Raw genomic sequence first — 17,008 nt, forward strand, 5'->3', positions numbered from 1 at the left:
AGCCCCTCATCTCCTGTAGAAGGGGCAAACAACACAGTGACTGTTAATTATGTACTTATTAGACTAAGTGGAAGTTGTCATATTTTTTTCTGGAGTGTTCCTGAGGCGCTCCTGACATCAGGATAGGGTTACTGTATGGTAATTACGTAGTTTTTGCTTGAGAAATCAGTTTAGTTTTGTGCTTGAGAAATCAATTGAGTGTTATACTTGAAAAATTAATTTAGTTTTTTTTCATCTGAAATGCAATTAAGACAAAGGCATGTAAACTTTTTGTATTTTGCTAGGCAAATTATTGAAAAAATTTTCTTTTTTTCAGGATTGTATGGTGAAAAGGGAATCCTGCCAGCTCATACTCAGTTGCCAAACCTCAATTACCCTAAACAATGTTTCTTTGACAAGCTGACAGTGCTGTGCTTCTCATCTTACTTTGGACTTAATACTGCTTACATGATGGAGTTACTGGCTCTCACAGGAACAGTACTCAGCTTCATTGGGTATGTTTTCATACATTGTAATACTTTTAAGATTTTAATATTTAGTTAATATTTCTTAAAAGAACAAATGATTCAGTTTTATTTGATACTTAGGTTACCTTTCAAATACCACATTTTCACAAATTTATCCATCAAAAGCCATATGTTAACCAACCTAATTAGGTCCAGGTTAGACCAAAATGCCAACTACCGTATATTTCAAACTTTCCCATGTACAATGTTATGTATGATTCCTCTATTTTTTCAGTATGGTGTGGAAATCGTGGTGTACGGCTACCTTTTACTTCTTCCTTTGGGGTTCATACTTGTCCTTGTATCAAGTGGGACAAACTTTCTTATGGTTTCAATGGTAAGCCAGTATTTTTTAGCCAGATAACTGATGAGGTGATGTTTTAATTAAGAGGGACAGGCTCTTGTAATTATGCCATTTTGTTTATAATTGTTTTTTCAGCCAGATTATATAATTGGAAATGCTGTTATAATGACACTAAGGTGGGCTGCTATAAAGGATAATTTTAAATAAGTAATTACATAGCTATAAGTTTCTACTCTACTGGCAGTTCAAAATTTGAAAATTTGCGGTAGCACGCTCTTGTTCTGATGTAGGAAAATAGTCCCCACCCACATCCGGGGAAGAGTAGGTACAACAGTGCTGGAAATCCAATTAATTTTTTCATGTCATATATATATTATATAATATATATATAATATATATACAGTAGTACCTCGAGTTAAGAAAGGCTCTACGTACTTACGAAAAACTCGAGATACGAAAGCCAATGCAAAAAATTTTACTGCTCTACATACGAAAAGTTTTCAAGGTACGAAAGGTTGTTGCTGTAAAGTCCCGAGATTCGCCTGGACCACCGAGAACAATTTTAAAACTCCCGCGTCGCCAACTGAGTAAACTCGCCACCATCCTCCCGCTCTCCCATTGGTTCCTGATGCTAGTCACCCCATAAGGTCCTGCTCTCCTATTGGTCAGCATCTACCCCTTGTGCTTTAAGTATTCTATTGGTAAAAGGATGCTGTAAATTGAAAAACTTATTCATGCAATACATTTAATAAAAAAAAAAAAATTAGGTAGAGATAGAATAAAGAATAGAAATGAATGGTTATTATACTGTTTGGTAGTTTCAGTAGTTGAAGAGAGATAATGAAAATTTATGGCTTACTGTGTAAAGTGATTGCTTGTCGATCGTTCAATACTCGTAAGTGCTGGATGTAAACAGACGTTTGGAAGCTTTTTTTTGTTTGTTTATTATAGTTAATGGTTACTTAATAATTATTTGAAATGAGTACATGCAATACATTTAATAAAAAATTGTGAATTAGATATCATAAAATATAAAATAAATCAGACTGCCAACAAATACGTATTTTTTAGAATTCTTCTTCTGTTTTATTATTACGTTACGTATGTTTCATTATAGCTGTCTGTAACTCGGTATCTCCATTAGGTAAAGATAGAATAAAGAATAGAAATGAATGGTTATTATACTGTTTGGTAGTTTCATTAGTTGAAGAGAGATACTAATGACAATTTATGGCTTACTGTGTGCTAGGAAAAATGATTGCTTGACGCTCGTTCGATACTCGTAAGACGGGTAAGAGCTGAATGTAAACAATCGATTGGAAGGTTTGTTTTTTGTTTGTTTGTGTATTATAGTTAATGATTAATTAATAATTATTTGAAATGAGTACATACTGATTATTTATACATTTTATTGGCATATTCTAAGCTTTTAGCTTCTTAGGTTTAGATGTCAGAATCATAGACTAGGCTACAGTAGCAACCGCTAACATAGGCTAGGCTTATTGCTAAGGGACATATGCTAAAGTCCTAATATATGCAGTAAAAATGGGGTTGAACATTACATGCAGTTGAATATTTCTCAAGTATGTACAGTATTTTGCCTTTTTGGAGTCATATTTCTTCCGTCGGATCAGCGTTGTAACCCTAGAACATGTGTTTTAGGCCTGGAAATATAATTTACTGGGGTGTTTTTGGAGGGCTTGGAACGGATTAGCCATTTTACATGTAAAATGTGTTCCAAGATACGAAAAACTCATGATACGAAGGCCGCCTCGAAACGGATTAATTTCGTATCTCGAGGTACCACTGTATTATATAATATATATACAGTATTACCTCGAGATACAAAAGGCTCTACTTACGAAAAACTCAAGATACGAAAGCCAATGCAAAAAATTTTACTGCTCTACATACGAAAAGTTTTCAAGATACGAAAGGTTGTTGCTGTAAAGTCCCGAGATTCGCCCGGACCACCGAGAACAATTTTAAAACTCCCGCGCCGCCAACTGAGTAAACTCGCCACCATCCTCCCACTCTCCCATTGGTTCCTGATGCTAGTCACCCCATAAGGTCCTGCTCTCCTATTGGTCAGCATCTACCCCTTGTGCTTTAAGTATTTATTGGTAAAAGGATGCTGTAAATTGAAAAACTTATTCATGCAATACATTTAATAACAAAAAAACATTAGGTAAAAATAGAATAAAGAATAGAAATGAATGGTTATTATACTGTTTGGTAGTTTCAGTAGTTGAAGAGAGATAATGAAAATTTATGGCTTACTGTGTAAAGTGATTGCTTGTCGATCGTTCGATACTCGTAAGTGCTGGATGTAAACAGACGTTTGGAAGCTTTTTTTTGTTTGTTTATTATAGTTAATGGTTACTTAACCCTTAAACGCCGAAGCGGTAAAAAAAAATTGTCTCCCGTGTGCCGGAGGTGTTTCAGAGTGAGCGCGGAAGCGGAAAAAATATTTTTTTCAAAAAATCACAGCGCGCTTAGTTTTCAAGATTAAGAGTTCATTTTTGGCTCCTTTTTTTGTCATTGCTGAAGTTTAGTATGCAACCATCAGAAATGAAAAAAATTATCATTATCATATATAAATAATGCGATATATGATAGCGCAAAAATGAAATTTCATATATAATTGTATTCAAATCGCGCTGTGCACAAAACGGTTAAAGATAATAAGTTACTTTTTTTTTCGTTGTAATGTATACTAAATTGCGATGATTTTGGTATATAACACATTGTAAAACGATAAAAGCAACACAGAGAAAATATTATCACAAAATAATGCATGAATTTGTAACGCGCGGACGTAAACAAATATTTTTTTTCAAAAATTTACCATAAATCTAAATATTGTCCTAGAGACTTCCAATTTCTTTCAAAATGAAGACAAATGATTAAATATTACTATACTGTAAGAGTATTAGCTTACAATTGCAGTTTTCGACCATATCTGAAGAGTTAAAGTTGACCGAATGTCGAATTTTTTATATATATATATTTTTTATATGCAATTATTTCGGAAATAAGAAAAGCTACAACCTTCAAATATTTTTCGTTTTATTCTACATAAAATTGTGCACATTTTCATATATAAAACTCTATGAAATGCCTAATATGAAACGGAGCAAATATTCCGAGAATGGGACGTACGCATTTCGGAGATTTGTGGCAGAGAACCCTCGCGCGGAGGGAAGGAAAGATTTTTTTTTAAATTCACCATAAATCTAAATATTTTGCTAGAGACTTCGAATTTGTTTCAAGATGAAGATAAATGACTGAATATTACTAGACTGTAAGAGTTTTAGCTTACAATTGCGTTTTTCGACCATTTCGGTAGAGTCAAAGTTGACCGAACGTGGTTTTATCGTGATTTATATGCAAATATTTCAAAAATGAGAAAAGCTACAACCTTCAATTACTTTTTGTTGTATTCTACATGAAATTGCACACATTTTCATATATAAAACTTTATGTAACGGCTAATTTAAAATGGTGCAAACATTACCACAATCGCACGTATGATTTTTTCGGAAGAGTTACCGCGCGGACGTGAAGAAAATGTTATTTTTTTCATAAATTCACCATAAATCGAAATATTGTGCTAGAGACTTCCAATTTGTTGCCAAATGAAGGTAAATGCTTCAATATTACTAGAATATAAGCGTTTTAGCTTACAATTGCGTTTTTCGACCATTTCGGTAGAGTCAAAGTTGACCGAAGGTTGAAATTTTGGCAATTATCGTTATTTATATGAAAATATCTCAAAACTGATAAAAGCTACAACCATGGGTTGTTATTAGTTGTATTGTGCATGAAATTGAGCACATTTCCATATATAAAACTTTATATAATGGCTAATTTTAAAATGGTGCAAACATTACCACAATCGCATGTATGATTTTTTTCGGAAGAGTTACCGCGCGGACGTAAGGAAAAAGTTTTTTCATAAATTCACCATAAATCGAAATATTGTGCTAGAGACTTCCAATTAGTTGCAAAATGAAGGTAAATGATTGAATATTACTAAAATATAAGAGTTTTAGCTTACAATTGCGTTTTTCGACCATTTCGGTAGAGTCAAAGTTGACCAAAGGATAAAATTTTGGCAATTATCGTTATTTATATGAAAATATCTCAAAACTGATAAAAGCTACAATCATGAGTATTTTATTGTTGTATTTTACATAAAAATGCGCACATTTTCATATATAATACTTCATGTAACGGCTAATTTACAATGGTACAAAAATTATGTCAAAGTGACTAAATAATTTCCGAGATGTGTCACAGGTACTTTTTAGTGCGGCAAGAAAGAAATTCGCGCTTGCGTAACGATTGTAAACAAAACAACACCTTGATCCGTGAACTCCCAGCATCCCCCAAGGCGCGTGATTCAAAAGTTTTAGGCTGGTAGGCCTATAAGTATTTTTTCGCGAATTTAAAAAAAAACTTTTGTAAGTCGACGTAAAATACGTCCAGTCGGCACACGAGAGACGAAAAATGTCGACGTAAAATACGTCCAGTCGGCAGTAAAGGGTTAATAATTTTTTGAAATGAGTACATGCAATACATTTAATAAAAAAAATTGTGAATTAGATATCATAAAATATAAAATAAATCAGACTGCCAACAAATACGTATTTTTTAGAATTCTTCTTCTGCTTTATTATTACGTTACGTATACGTATGTTTCATTATAGCTGTCAGTAACTCGGTATCTCCATTAGGTAAAGATAGAATAAAGAATAGAAATGAATGGTTATTATACTGTTTGGTAGTTTCGTTAGTTGAAAAGAGATACTAATGACAATTTATGGCTTACTGTGTGCTAGGAAAAATGATTGCTTGGCACTCGTTCGATACTCGTAAGACGGGTAAGAGCTGAATGTAAACAATCGATTGGAAGGTTTGTTTTTTGTTTGTTTGTGTAGTATAGTTAATGATTAATTAATAATTATTTGAAATGAGTACATACTGATTATTTATACATTTTATTGGCATATTCTAAGCTTTTAGCTCTTAGGTTTAGATGTCAGAATCATAGACTAGGCTACAGTAGCAACCGCTAACATAGACTAGGCTTATTGTTAAGGGACATAGTATGCTAAAGTCGTAATAAAATGTGGTTGAACATTACATGCAGTTGAATATTACTCAAGTATGTACAATATTGCCTTTTTGGAGTCATATTTCTTCCGTTGGATCGGCGTTGTAACCCTAGAACATGTGTTTTAGGCCTGGAAATATAATTTACTGGGGTGTTTTTGGAGGGCTCGGAACGGATTAGCCATTTTACATGTAAAATGTGTTCCAAGATACAAAAAACTCATAATACGAAGGCCGCCTCGGAACGGATTAATTTCGTATCTCGAGGTACCACTGTATACTATAATATATATTAATAAATATCTATATATATATAATATATATGTACTATAATAGTTATATATATATATATATATATATATATATATTCTATATATACTATATATATATATATATATATATTATATACAGTAGTACCTCGAGATACGAAAGGCTCAACTTACGAAAAACTCGAGATACGAAAGTCAATACGAAAAATTTAACGGCTCCACATACGAAAAGTTTTCAAGATACGAAAGGTTTCTGTAAAGTCCGAGATTCGCCCGAACCACCGATAACAATTTTGAAACTCGCTCGCCGCCAACTTAGTAGACTCGCCGCCATCCTCCTGCTCTCCCATTGGTTCCTGATGCTAGTCGCGGCCATGACATCCTTCTCTCCTATTGGCCAGTGTCCCTCCCATCATGCATCTATGTACGTGGTGGCGTGCCTCGGCCACTCGGTACCAGCATCGTTATCGTACGCACGCGGTATTCGTTTCAGGATCGTCTACTGTTTCTGAATCTACTAGTCAGAGTTGACATTGTGATGGTGTTTGTGTCATGTGTATTTTTTAAAAAATTTCTCATTTCTTTTCAAAGAAAATGGAAAAAGAAGAGCACCTCTTGAGTGACGACATATATGATATGATTGACCAAGATCTCTCTCGTGGGATAAGTGACCAAGATCTCTCACATGGGATAAGTGATGAAGGTCTCTCTCATGGGATAACTGGAAACTTTGCAAGGTTGGTAGAATCTCCACTCCCTGCTGAACAGAGGGTGTTGACCAATCATTTACAACATGCATACAAGTATAATCAAGGCACTTCAGTTTATGTTGAAGGTCAGCAGCCGAACATTCAGTACCCAAATCAGTTGCAGAGAGAGCATTTGGTTGAACAGGGTTTTGATGGACACCAAGGCCAACAGAGTCCTGAGGTGCAACAATTAGTAGGTAATTATCAAGATGGGCAGCCGTTAATGAACACTACGCGCTGGCCTTGTGGGAGATTGCCGCTTTTCATAAAGTGCAATCGTTTATAGAAAAAAGACACCCCGAAAAGGCTCACACAGGTCGTATGCTTGCGCAGTTCGATGACGTTTGCCTGAGTCGTTTCAGGAACATTGTGAAAAGTAGGCAGAAGCAATCTTCCTTGGATCGTTATTTTTTAAAGAGGCCTTTAGCATTAGCAGGAGTAAGCAAAAAGGAAGAACCAAGTGATAAAAAACAGAAAGTTGTAAGCAAAAAGGAAGAACCAAGTGATAAAAAACAGAAAGTTGAAAGTGGTGATGAAGTTGAAATTCCGTAAAAAAAAAAAAGAAAAAAAGAAAAAAAAAAACTATGTAAAGTAAAAAGAAAAAGTAAAAACAAAAAAGTTAAAAATCAATAAAAGAAAAAAAACATTTTTTTCATTTTAGTTTTTTGTAAAGTTAAGTGTTAAAGTTTTGTTAATGTGTTTCGTAAATTTTAGTTTAGTTTTCCTTGAATTTTTTTATGTGTTTCGTAAAGTTAAGTGTATGTACGTATGTACGTATCTGCCTTTTGTCGTCCTCCTCCTCTGCCACCACTTTCGGAGATAGCCTCACTCGAAAGGTAAGCTTCCACATTTTACGTACAATATTTCTTGTATACCATGTACACTAATACACTTTATTTATAGGTTAATTTGCATTACGTTATTAAGTTAGGTATTGAATGGTCCAATTCATTGTAGTATTTCATTGTTTATGGTCGATTTAGCTTTATTATGAAATTTACTGGGGTGTTTTTGGAGGGCTTGGAACGGATTAGCCATTTTACATGTAAAATGTGGTCCAAGATACGAAAACCTCACGATACGAAGGGCGCCTCGGAACGGATTAATTTCGTATCTCGAGGTACTTCTGAACTTCCCAAGATGGTGTTGTCCTCCTCTTCTAGGAAAGCATTACAGGTGTTAGACGTGTGGCTCTCAGACAAGAGAGAGCAAGGTAAGGCAGCCTTTTGCACTCCACCCTTTCGTTTGGTCAGAATGAGGTACAATTATTATGCTAAAGGAGAAGCTCCTTCCCTGGGAGTAACTGTCTCTTCCCAGGGGGGACTTCTCATGCTTAATTGACTCTTTAGGGTGCTCGGCCTTCTTCTTTGCGAAAAGTATGTTTTTGGCGACAGAGATAGATCACTTCTCAAAGACCATCTTCTGGACTTTCTAAGTCCTCAGTTTTATGGATTGAACAGTTGGGGCGCTGGTCAAGGAAATAGATGATTGCACAGACCTATCAGAGGAGTTGTCATCAGATTTTTCTGGGATCTTATCTTGTACTGATAAAGCCATTAGAGATGATGCCATGGAGTTGGTCTCGTTGTTTGTGACCGGAATAATAAAGAAGAGGGAACTTTGGTGTTCTTTCACCTCTGGGTGTGACCGTCTCCCAGAAATCTGCTCTTCTGTTTTCACCTTTAGACCACAACCTGTTACCATAATCAACAGCTCAAGAAATAGCATTGGCACTTCAGAAGATAACTATGCAGATTCTGTTGGTGCAGTCAGCCAAGTGCCCTAAGGATTCATCGAGTTTCCAAGGGAAGCCAGCCTCTCTGCAGCAACACCCTTTTCAAGGCAATAGACCAAGACTCCAGACCAGGCCTCGTTCTAACCTACGATTGACGCGCTCACTCAGAAAAGCATCTGCAAGAATTACCTCTCGCAAATAAGAGTACAGGCAGTCCCCAGTTATTGGTGGACTCAGTTAATGGCGATCCAGTTATATGGCACTTGTCTAGCGCTATAAAATTGGCGATTTATGGTGCCATAACGGGCTGAGTTTCAGCTATCAGCACCATAAGGTGCCAGTAATAAAGTAATGGCGCCATTACATACCTAACAGCTGCGCCATTAACCAGTTGAAATGGGCGGTTTTTGCTTATCAGTATGCCGATGAGAATGGAACCCCCGCCAATAACCGGGGACTGCCTATATTGTCCTCTGTGCCCCAGTGGGAGCAAGACTTTCCCATTTTTGGTGGGAATGGGAAGTCAGAGGTGTAGATGAATGGGTGTCGCTAGTTTTAAAGAAGGATATTCTATCCCATTTGGGGAGAATCCTCCTTTAGTTTCGGAACCTATATCATTGACAGCTCACTCGCTAGGCTCCGACAAGTATGCAGCACTATCAAAAGAAGTATCCTCTCTGGTCAACAAGAAGGCGGTGGAAGGAGTAGATATCAACACTCCTAATCACCTTTTTGTGGTCCCCTAACCATCAGGGGGTTGGAGACCCATTCTGGATATCAATACCCTGAATCATTTTATAACAAAAATGAAATTCAAGATGGGAACCAATCAGTCAATCCTCTCCTTGATCCATCCGGAGGACTGGATGGTCACAGCAGATATGCAAGACATGTTTTCATATCCCAATTCGTCCGAACAGCAAGAAGTATCTTCGTTTTTTGTTCCAGGACAGGGTTTTCCAGTTTCAGGCCTTATGCTTCGGCCTATCCACTGCACCACAAATGTTCACCAGAGTTCTAGCCCCACTTACAAAATGGCTTCACCTCATGGGCATAAACATTGCTATTTATTTAGCTGACTGGCTCCTTCACTTGCCAATGAAGTTGAAATGCACAGAGAACTTACACAAGATGCTTCACCTTGCCAAGGATCTAGATATTCTCATCAACAGGGAGTAATCTCAGCTGTCTCCCTCTTGAGTGATTCCATATTTGAGAGTGACAGTAGACTCAGAATTTTCAGGTTTCTCTGTCATCCAAAAGGATACAATTATGACTTCAGACAGTCAACAATTTCCTCACTCTCCCTTCCTGCTTAGCCAACAAGTGGATGAGCCTTTACGGACATTGTCATCAATAGAGAAGTGTCTCTCTAGGGAAACTTCATTTAAGGGTCATGCCGTTTTCCTGAAGGCAAATTGGAGGAAGAGAAGATGACCGAACTCGTTTGTTTTCCCTGGCTGTCAGAAAGACTTTCAGAAGGCATATCCCTTTGTCCTGTGAACCCCAGCCTATTCTTGTATTCAGATGCCTTGGACACAGGTTGGGGAGCTCTCCTGGGAGACAGAGAAATACAGTAGTACCTCAGGATACGAAGTTAATCTGTTCCGAGGCGGCCTTCGCAACCTGATTTTTAAATGTATGACACTTACCTGGCAGGTATATATATATATAGCTATATTCTCTGTCAAACTGGCAAAAATTTTCAAAACTCGCAGCAAACGCTATTTACCTAGTAGTTCAGGTGACCACCACCCCGTTCCCTTGGCGCTGGCGCTCGGAACCATTCCCATTTTCGTCAGATTTTCTCTGCCAGCCGAACCGTCAACATTGTTGGTGGTTCCCTGCTAGATTTTCGATCTCATTGCCGACTTTTCGCTGATTTTGGATGGATTATTTGGTATCGTACTTGGAACATTGGCTTGGCATTCGCTTTTGGATATTCTTTGGATATGTCTGATTCAGGTGGTATGTTTAGAGTTTGTGTGAAAGAAGGTTGTAAGGTGAGGTTGCCGAAGGCTTCGGTGGACCCTCACACAGTTTGCAAGAAATGTAGAGAGATTGTGTGCACTTGGGAGAATAGATGCATAGAATGTGAGAATTTGTCAGAGAAGGAGTGGAAGATCCTCCAAGGATGTAGACCAGGTTGGAGAAAGAAATCGTTGGAAGGAGATTGGATCGCAAGTGGAAAGATCTCCACGGTTGGTAGTAAGAGGTTGGAGAAAGATCGTGTGAGGAGATCTGTATCTCGAAGTGAAAGATCCTCACGAAGTATGTAGACAGGTTGGAGAAAGATCGTGTGAGGAGATCTGTATCTCGAAGTGAAAGATCTAATGCTTCTAGTAAACGGAGTGAATCTGTTTCTTCTCCAGCTCCCTCTAATGTAGAACATGTAGAACCTTCCCCCCAGGTTTCTCCTGCGCCCACTGCTGTATCGGAGGAGGCGAAGGATTCACAATATGTGAAAGTGTTCACTGCCCTTGCTTCTATGGGCGACCAAATACAGCAGTTAACCGACAAAGTGAGTGGTTTTGATGTGAGTGAGAGTGTAGTGGAGAGGGCGTCTGATCGTCTCTCTCGTGCTCCTAGACCTAGACCTCTGTCAAGCTCCCAGACCCAAGGGAGAAGGCATGTCGACAGTCGAAGGGAGGCGAGAGGGGTTTTGTCACGGTCAGTTGTCCCTTCAGGCAGTCCTGTTGTTACGTCCCAGGCTGCTGCAGTACGCCATAGAAAAGGCGCTACTGGGAAGTGTACGTCCTCTGATGGCTCGACATCAGGCAGGGAACGGCGGTATTTAGAAGTTTCGCGTTCCCTCAAGAGGACCTTTAGGACATCCTTGGCTCAGGATAGGCCTTCCCTCGTTCAAGAAGGATGGAGTAGTCCAGAGATTTTGTCTTCGAGTGATGAGGACGCAGTCCCTGTTAAAAGGAAGAAGATCTTTCGTTCGAGAGAGGACGCAGGACGTTCTTTGGGAGCCGTTATTTTGGCAAGATAATCGCCTCCTTCTGCTTGGATTCCTTCTCCTCTTCCCTCTCCTTCGGGTAGAGTTCAAGATCGCTCTCCTCGCCGTCCTAGCCCTGCTCGACTCTCTCCTCCGTCGCATTCGATTCGTCAGGAAGAGAATACTAGAGACTTTTTAAGAGAGATGCAGGCTAAGTTAGCAGTACTCGTCAATTCTTGGGAGACTCCCATTCAACCTTCCTCTAGACGTAAGGATGATTCCCTCCCCGTGAAGTCCTCCAAGAGGACGCATGACAAGAGTTTGCCTCCTCCTTCTTGTTCGGCGTTCGCCGGGGAGACAGGACGCAGTGGTTTATCGAGGACGGACGATCGTGCGGCTGTTCAGGACACAGGACGCAAGAAGAAGCTTGTCTCGTTAGACGCAGGACGCAGGCGGCAGGACGTTGACCCGTCCTCCGCTCGTCAAGACCGCGATAGTGTTCTACAGGACGACGATTTCTAGGACATTTCTTCAGCAGAAGAGGACGTGGAGGAGTTTGCTGAAGACAAGAGTATGGATCCTTCGTCGGATTATAAGATCCTGACTTCCTGTCTTCTTTCGCTTTTTGAAGGGGAGTTTCAACCTTCTGCTCCTTTGTCACCCCTTTCGCAGTTTTCGAAGACAAAAACCCCCAAGAAGTCCTCAGCGCTTTGTGTGAATGCGTGGTTGAAGGAGAAGAAGGAAGCAAGGAAGTCTTCTTTCGCTTTCCCTCCAGCCAAGTTAGCCTCGAAGTCGGGAGTGTGGTACGCCACGGGGGAAAGTCTTGGCCTGGGAGTGCCTGCCTCCTCCCAGGGAGATTTTTCCAGTATTGTGGATAGTTCACGCAGACAGGCGTTACCCTCTGCCAAGATCTGGTGGACTTCGTCAGAGTTTGATCATCTTTTAAAGGGAATATTTCGGACGTTCGAGGTTTTCAACTTCCTCGATTGGTCGTTGGGGGCCTTGGCGCGCACGTTGGAAAGTGAGGATTCGTCGGAGTTGGAGGTTCCAAAGAGTATTATGTCCTGCATGGATAAAGCTCTGAGAGATGGGGCTAACGAGCTTGCCTCCCTTTTTACAGGAGTTCTTAAGAAGAGGTCTCTACTGTGTTCTTTTGCAACCAAGGGAGTTTCGAACTCTCAGAAGTCAGAGTTAATGTTTTCGCCTCTGTCTAACCAGCTGTTTCCTTCGGAGATTATTAGAGATATAGCTCTGGCTCTATCTCAGAAGGCAACGCAGGATCAGGCACCGAAGGAGTCCAGACCTACTCAACAGCCCTTTCAAGGTAGGACTTTCGCTCGCCCCTCCTTTAGAGGGAAAAGATTACCTGCTAAAAGGGGATCAAAGACCTCTACTAAACAATGATAATCAAGTCCTCCAGACGTTAGTTGGGGCCAGACTCCAGGAGTTTTGGGAAGTCTGGCAAAGCAAGAATGCAGATCCCTGGGCCATCAGTGTAGCTCGAGAAGGTTACAAAATCCCCTTCTTGAGGAAGCCTCCTCTTTCGACATCTCCGAGAGCCCTAGGGGCGTGTTACAACGATTTAGTAAAGGAAAAGGCTCTGTGGGACCAAGTCCTTTCCATGCTAGAGAAAGGAGCAATAGAACCTCTTCTGGACCACGAATCTCCGGGGTTTCACAATCGGTTGTTCCTGGTTGCGAAATCCTCAGGAGGTTGGAGACCAGTACTGGACGTAAGTCAGCTAAACTTGTTTGTGGAACAGACCAAGTTTACCATGGAAACAAACGAGTCAGTACTGGCAGTGGTGCGTCTAGGGGACTGGATGGTGACCCTGGATCTACAAGACGCATACTTCCATATTCCAATTCATCCAAAATGCAGGAAGTACCTAAGGTTCGTGATCCAGAACAGGGTCTTTCAATTCAGGGCCCTTTGCTTCGGTCTTTGTACAGCCCCCCAAGTGTTCACGAGAATGATGTCCAACGTGGCGAAGTGGTTGCACTTGCTAGGGATCAGAGTTTCTTTTTACTTAGACGACTGGCTGATAAGATCCCAGTCAAGACGACAATGTCTGGAGGACCTAAGACAGACCTTAAATTTGGCGAACGAATTGGGTCTGATAGTGAGCCTAGAGAAGTCTCAGGTGACTCCCAATCAAGAGATAGTTTATTTGGGGATTCTGATCTCATCAGTGACTTTTCAGGTTTTTCTATCCCCCGACAGGCAAGCCCTATGCCTTTGGAAGGTGCAAGACTTCCTAGAGAAAGACCTATGCTCAGCAAGAGAGTGGATGAGCTTACTGGGCACACACTCTTCGCTAGAGCGGTTCATTTCTCTGGGGAGGCTTCACATGAGACCGTTACAGTTTTTCCTGAAGGAAGTCTGGCCAAGAAGATCGCAACCGGATTCATTCCAGTTTCAAATTCCCGCCAGAATCAAGAGGGAATTGAGTTGGTGGCTAACTCCAGGGAAGTTGGCAGAGGGTATGTCACTCCAGCAGAAGAACCCAGACCTAACATTGTTCTCCGACGCCTCGGACGCAGGTTGGGGAGCGACGCTGGGCCCTCAAGAAGTGTCAGGTCTTTGGAACAAAGAGGAAGCGACCTGGCACATAAACAGGAAGGAACTGATGGCGATTTTCTTGGCCTTGAAGTCGTTCAGGGAGTTGGTACACGACAAGACAGTGCAGATCAACTCAGACAACACCACAGCTCTGGCATACATCCGCAAGCAAGGAGGGACGCATTCCTTTCCCCTGTACAGTCTGGCAAAAGAAGTTCTTCTTTGGGCGGAAGAGGAGAATGTTTCTCTGCTCACCAGGTTCATTCAGGGGAAGAAGAATGTCAGAGAAGGACCTGTTGAGCAGGGAAGGGCAACTTCTTCCGACAAAGTGGACATTGCATCTAGAAGTATGCCAGAGCCTGTGGGCTTTGTGGGGCCAACCAGTAGTGGATCTTTTTGCTACAGCCGATACAAAAAGATTACCGAACTACTGTTCACCAGTTCCAGACCCTCAAGCAGTGGCAGTGGATGCCTTCCTGTTGGATTGGACAGGTCTGGACGCGTACGCCTTTCCTCCGTTCAAGGTGTTAGGAAAGGTGATGAAGAAGTTCAGAGAGAGCCACGGAACAAGGCTAACTCTGATAGCTCCTTATTGGCCAGCCCAAAGTTGGTTCACAGAGGTACTGGAATGGACAGTGGATACACCAAGAACACTGCCCCTAAGAGTAGATTTACTCAACCCCACTTCTACAGGTTTCACAAGAATACCCTCGCTCTAGGTCTGACTGCGTTCAGACTATCGAAAGTCTTGTCAGAGCGAGGGGATACTCTAGAGAGGTGGCCAGTGCAGTGGCTAGAGCTAGAAGAATCTCTACAATCACGGTGTACCAGTCGAAGTGGGAGACCTTCTGTAAGTGGTGTAAGAAGAGGAAGGAGTCGTCATCCAGTACCTCTGTGACCCAGATAGCAGACTTCCTCCTTTATTTGAAGAAGGAGGTAGGGTTGTTGATCTCGACAATTAAAGGTTTTAGGAGTATGCTAGCCTCGGTGTTCAGACACAGAGGTCTAGATATTTCCAATAGTCTAGATCTTAGGGATCTTGTAAGATCTTTTGAAACCAGGAAGCAACCTCAGTGCAGACCCCCTTCCTGGAATCTAGACGTCGTATTGAAGTATCTAGGTTCGAGTAAGTTTGAACCTTTAGACAAGGCCTCTTTGAGAGTTGTCTCAAAGAAGACCATCTTTTTAGTCGCCTTGGCCACGGCTAAAAGAATTAGTGAGCTTCAGGCGATAAATAAGGAAGTAGGCTGGAAGCATAACAAGGCAGTGTGTACTTTCCAGGAGGGCTTCTTGGCCAAGAACGAGAACCCTTCTAATCCTTGGCCAAGATCCTTTGATATTCTGGGTCTGTCTGATCTTGTGGGTCATGAACAGGAAAGAGTTCTCTGCCCAGTGAGAGCTTTACGCTTTTATGTGGAAAGAACAAGAGGCATCAGAGGGACATCTGGTTCTCTGTGGTGTTCAGTCAAAGACCCTAGTAAGCCCATGACTAAAAATGCTTTGGCCTTCTTTATGAGAGAACTTATTAAAGAAGCACATATGCTTTGCCAAGAACAGAACTTCGGAATGCTTAAAGTTAAGGCTCACGAAGTCAGGGCGGTAGCTACGTCCTTGGCATTTAAGAAGAACTTACCCCTCAAAGAGATTATTGAGACAATGTTTTGGAGGACGAATTCAGTATTTGCCTCTCATTATCTGAGAGATATAAAGACAACTTTTGACAATTGTCAGACGTTGGGTCCGTACGTGTCCTCTGGTACAGTATTGGGCAAAGGAGTTTCCACCCCATAACCTACTAATATGCTAGGGAACTTTTAATCAGGTGATGGTGTTTTTTGGTCGTCTGAGAAGGGATATTCCCTCTTCAGTCTTGTTGTGGTTTTGTTTTTGGTGATGTATGTGTGTAGTTCAGGGGAATTAACAATTCCTAGCATGAATGCCCGTGGTATGAGAGGGTTGTGGGTTTCCTGTCAACACATTGGTCACGTCCAGTTGTCAGACCCTTTATTGGCTTCTTCAACAAACAGGCCAGATCCTAGTTGAGAGCTCCTAAGGTTTAAGCAGGCTCAGAGGCAGGACCTATGAAGTCAGCTACCTTAGCAGGTAAGGAACCAAGGGTGATATAATAGTTTTTAATTATTTGAACTCTAACAATGTTGCTGTCTTTGACCCACCTCCAAATGTGTCAATCAGCTATATATATACCTGCCAGGTAAGTGTCATACATTAAAATGAAGTTTTTATGATAAAACAAAGTTTAATGTATACTTACCTGGCAGGTATATATAATTAAATTCCCACCCTCCTCCCCTCAGGAGACAGGGTTCAGAGAAAATCTGACGAAAATAGGAATGGTTCCGAGCGCCAGCGCCACGGGAACGGGGTGGTGGTCACCTGAACTACTAGGTAAATAGCGTTTGCCGCGAGTTTTGAAAATTTCTGCCAGTTTGACAGAGAATATATATATATACCTGCCAGGTAAGTATACATTAAACTTTGTTTTATCATAAAAACTTCATTTTTTGTATCTTGAACCACATTTGACATGTAAATTGCCTAATTCGTTCCAAGCCCTACAAAAACACCCCAGTAAATTTTATAATAAAGCTAAGTTGACTAATAAACAATGAAATATAACATTTGGACCATTCAATACCTAACTTAAACTACATATACTACTAACATGTACAAGCCTGTAAATAAAGTGTATTAGTGTACATGGTACAAGAAATACTGTACGTACATACGTATGTAAGCAGTAAAATGTGGAACCTTACCTTTCGAGTGAGGCGATCTCCAAAAGTGGCGACAGAGGAGGACAAAT

At 40.6% G+C, this 17,008-nt stretch overlaps 1 protein-coding gene across 1 annotated transcript in view; it reads left to right on the plus strand.

The window, feature by feature from the left end:
* Positions 1 to 225: 225 nt before the first annotated feature.
* The window catches only part of LOC135221020 (lipase maturation factor 2-like), a 77,431-nt gene continuing 60,648 nt past the window's right edge, over positions 226 to 17,008 (plus strand). Inside the window, exons 1-2 of the mRNA XM_064258741.1 lie at positions 226 to 494; positions 742 to 843. Coding sequence (XP_064114811.1) covers positions 241 to 494; positions 742 to 843 — 356 coding nt within the window. The 5' untranslated portion in view covers positions 226 to 240. The remainder of the gene's footprint in view (positions 495 to 741; positions 844 to 17,008) is intronic.

The sequence above is a fragment of the Macrobrachium nipponense genome, chromosome 2, assembly GCF_015104395.2.
Source record: "Macrobrachium nipponense isolate FS-2020 chromosome 2, ASM1510439v2, whole genome shotgun sequence".
Lineage (NCBI taxonomy): Eukaryota > Metazoa > Arthropoda > Malacostraca > Decapoda > Palaemonidae > Macrobrachium > Macrobrachium nipponense.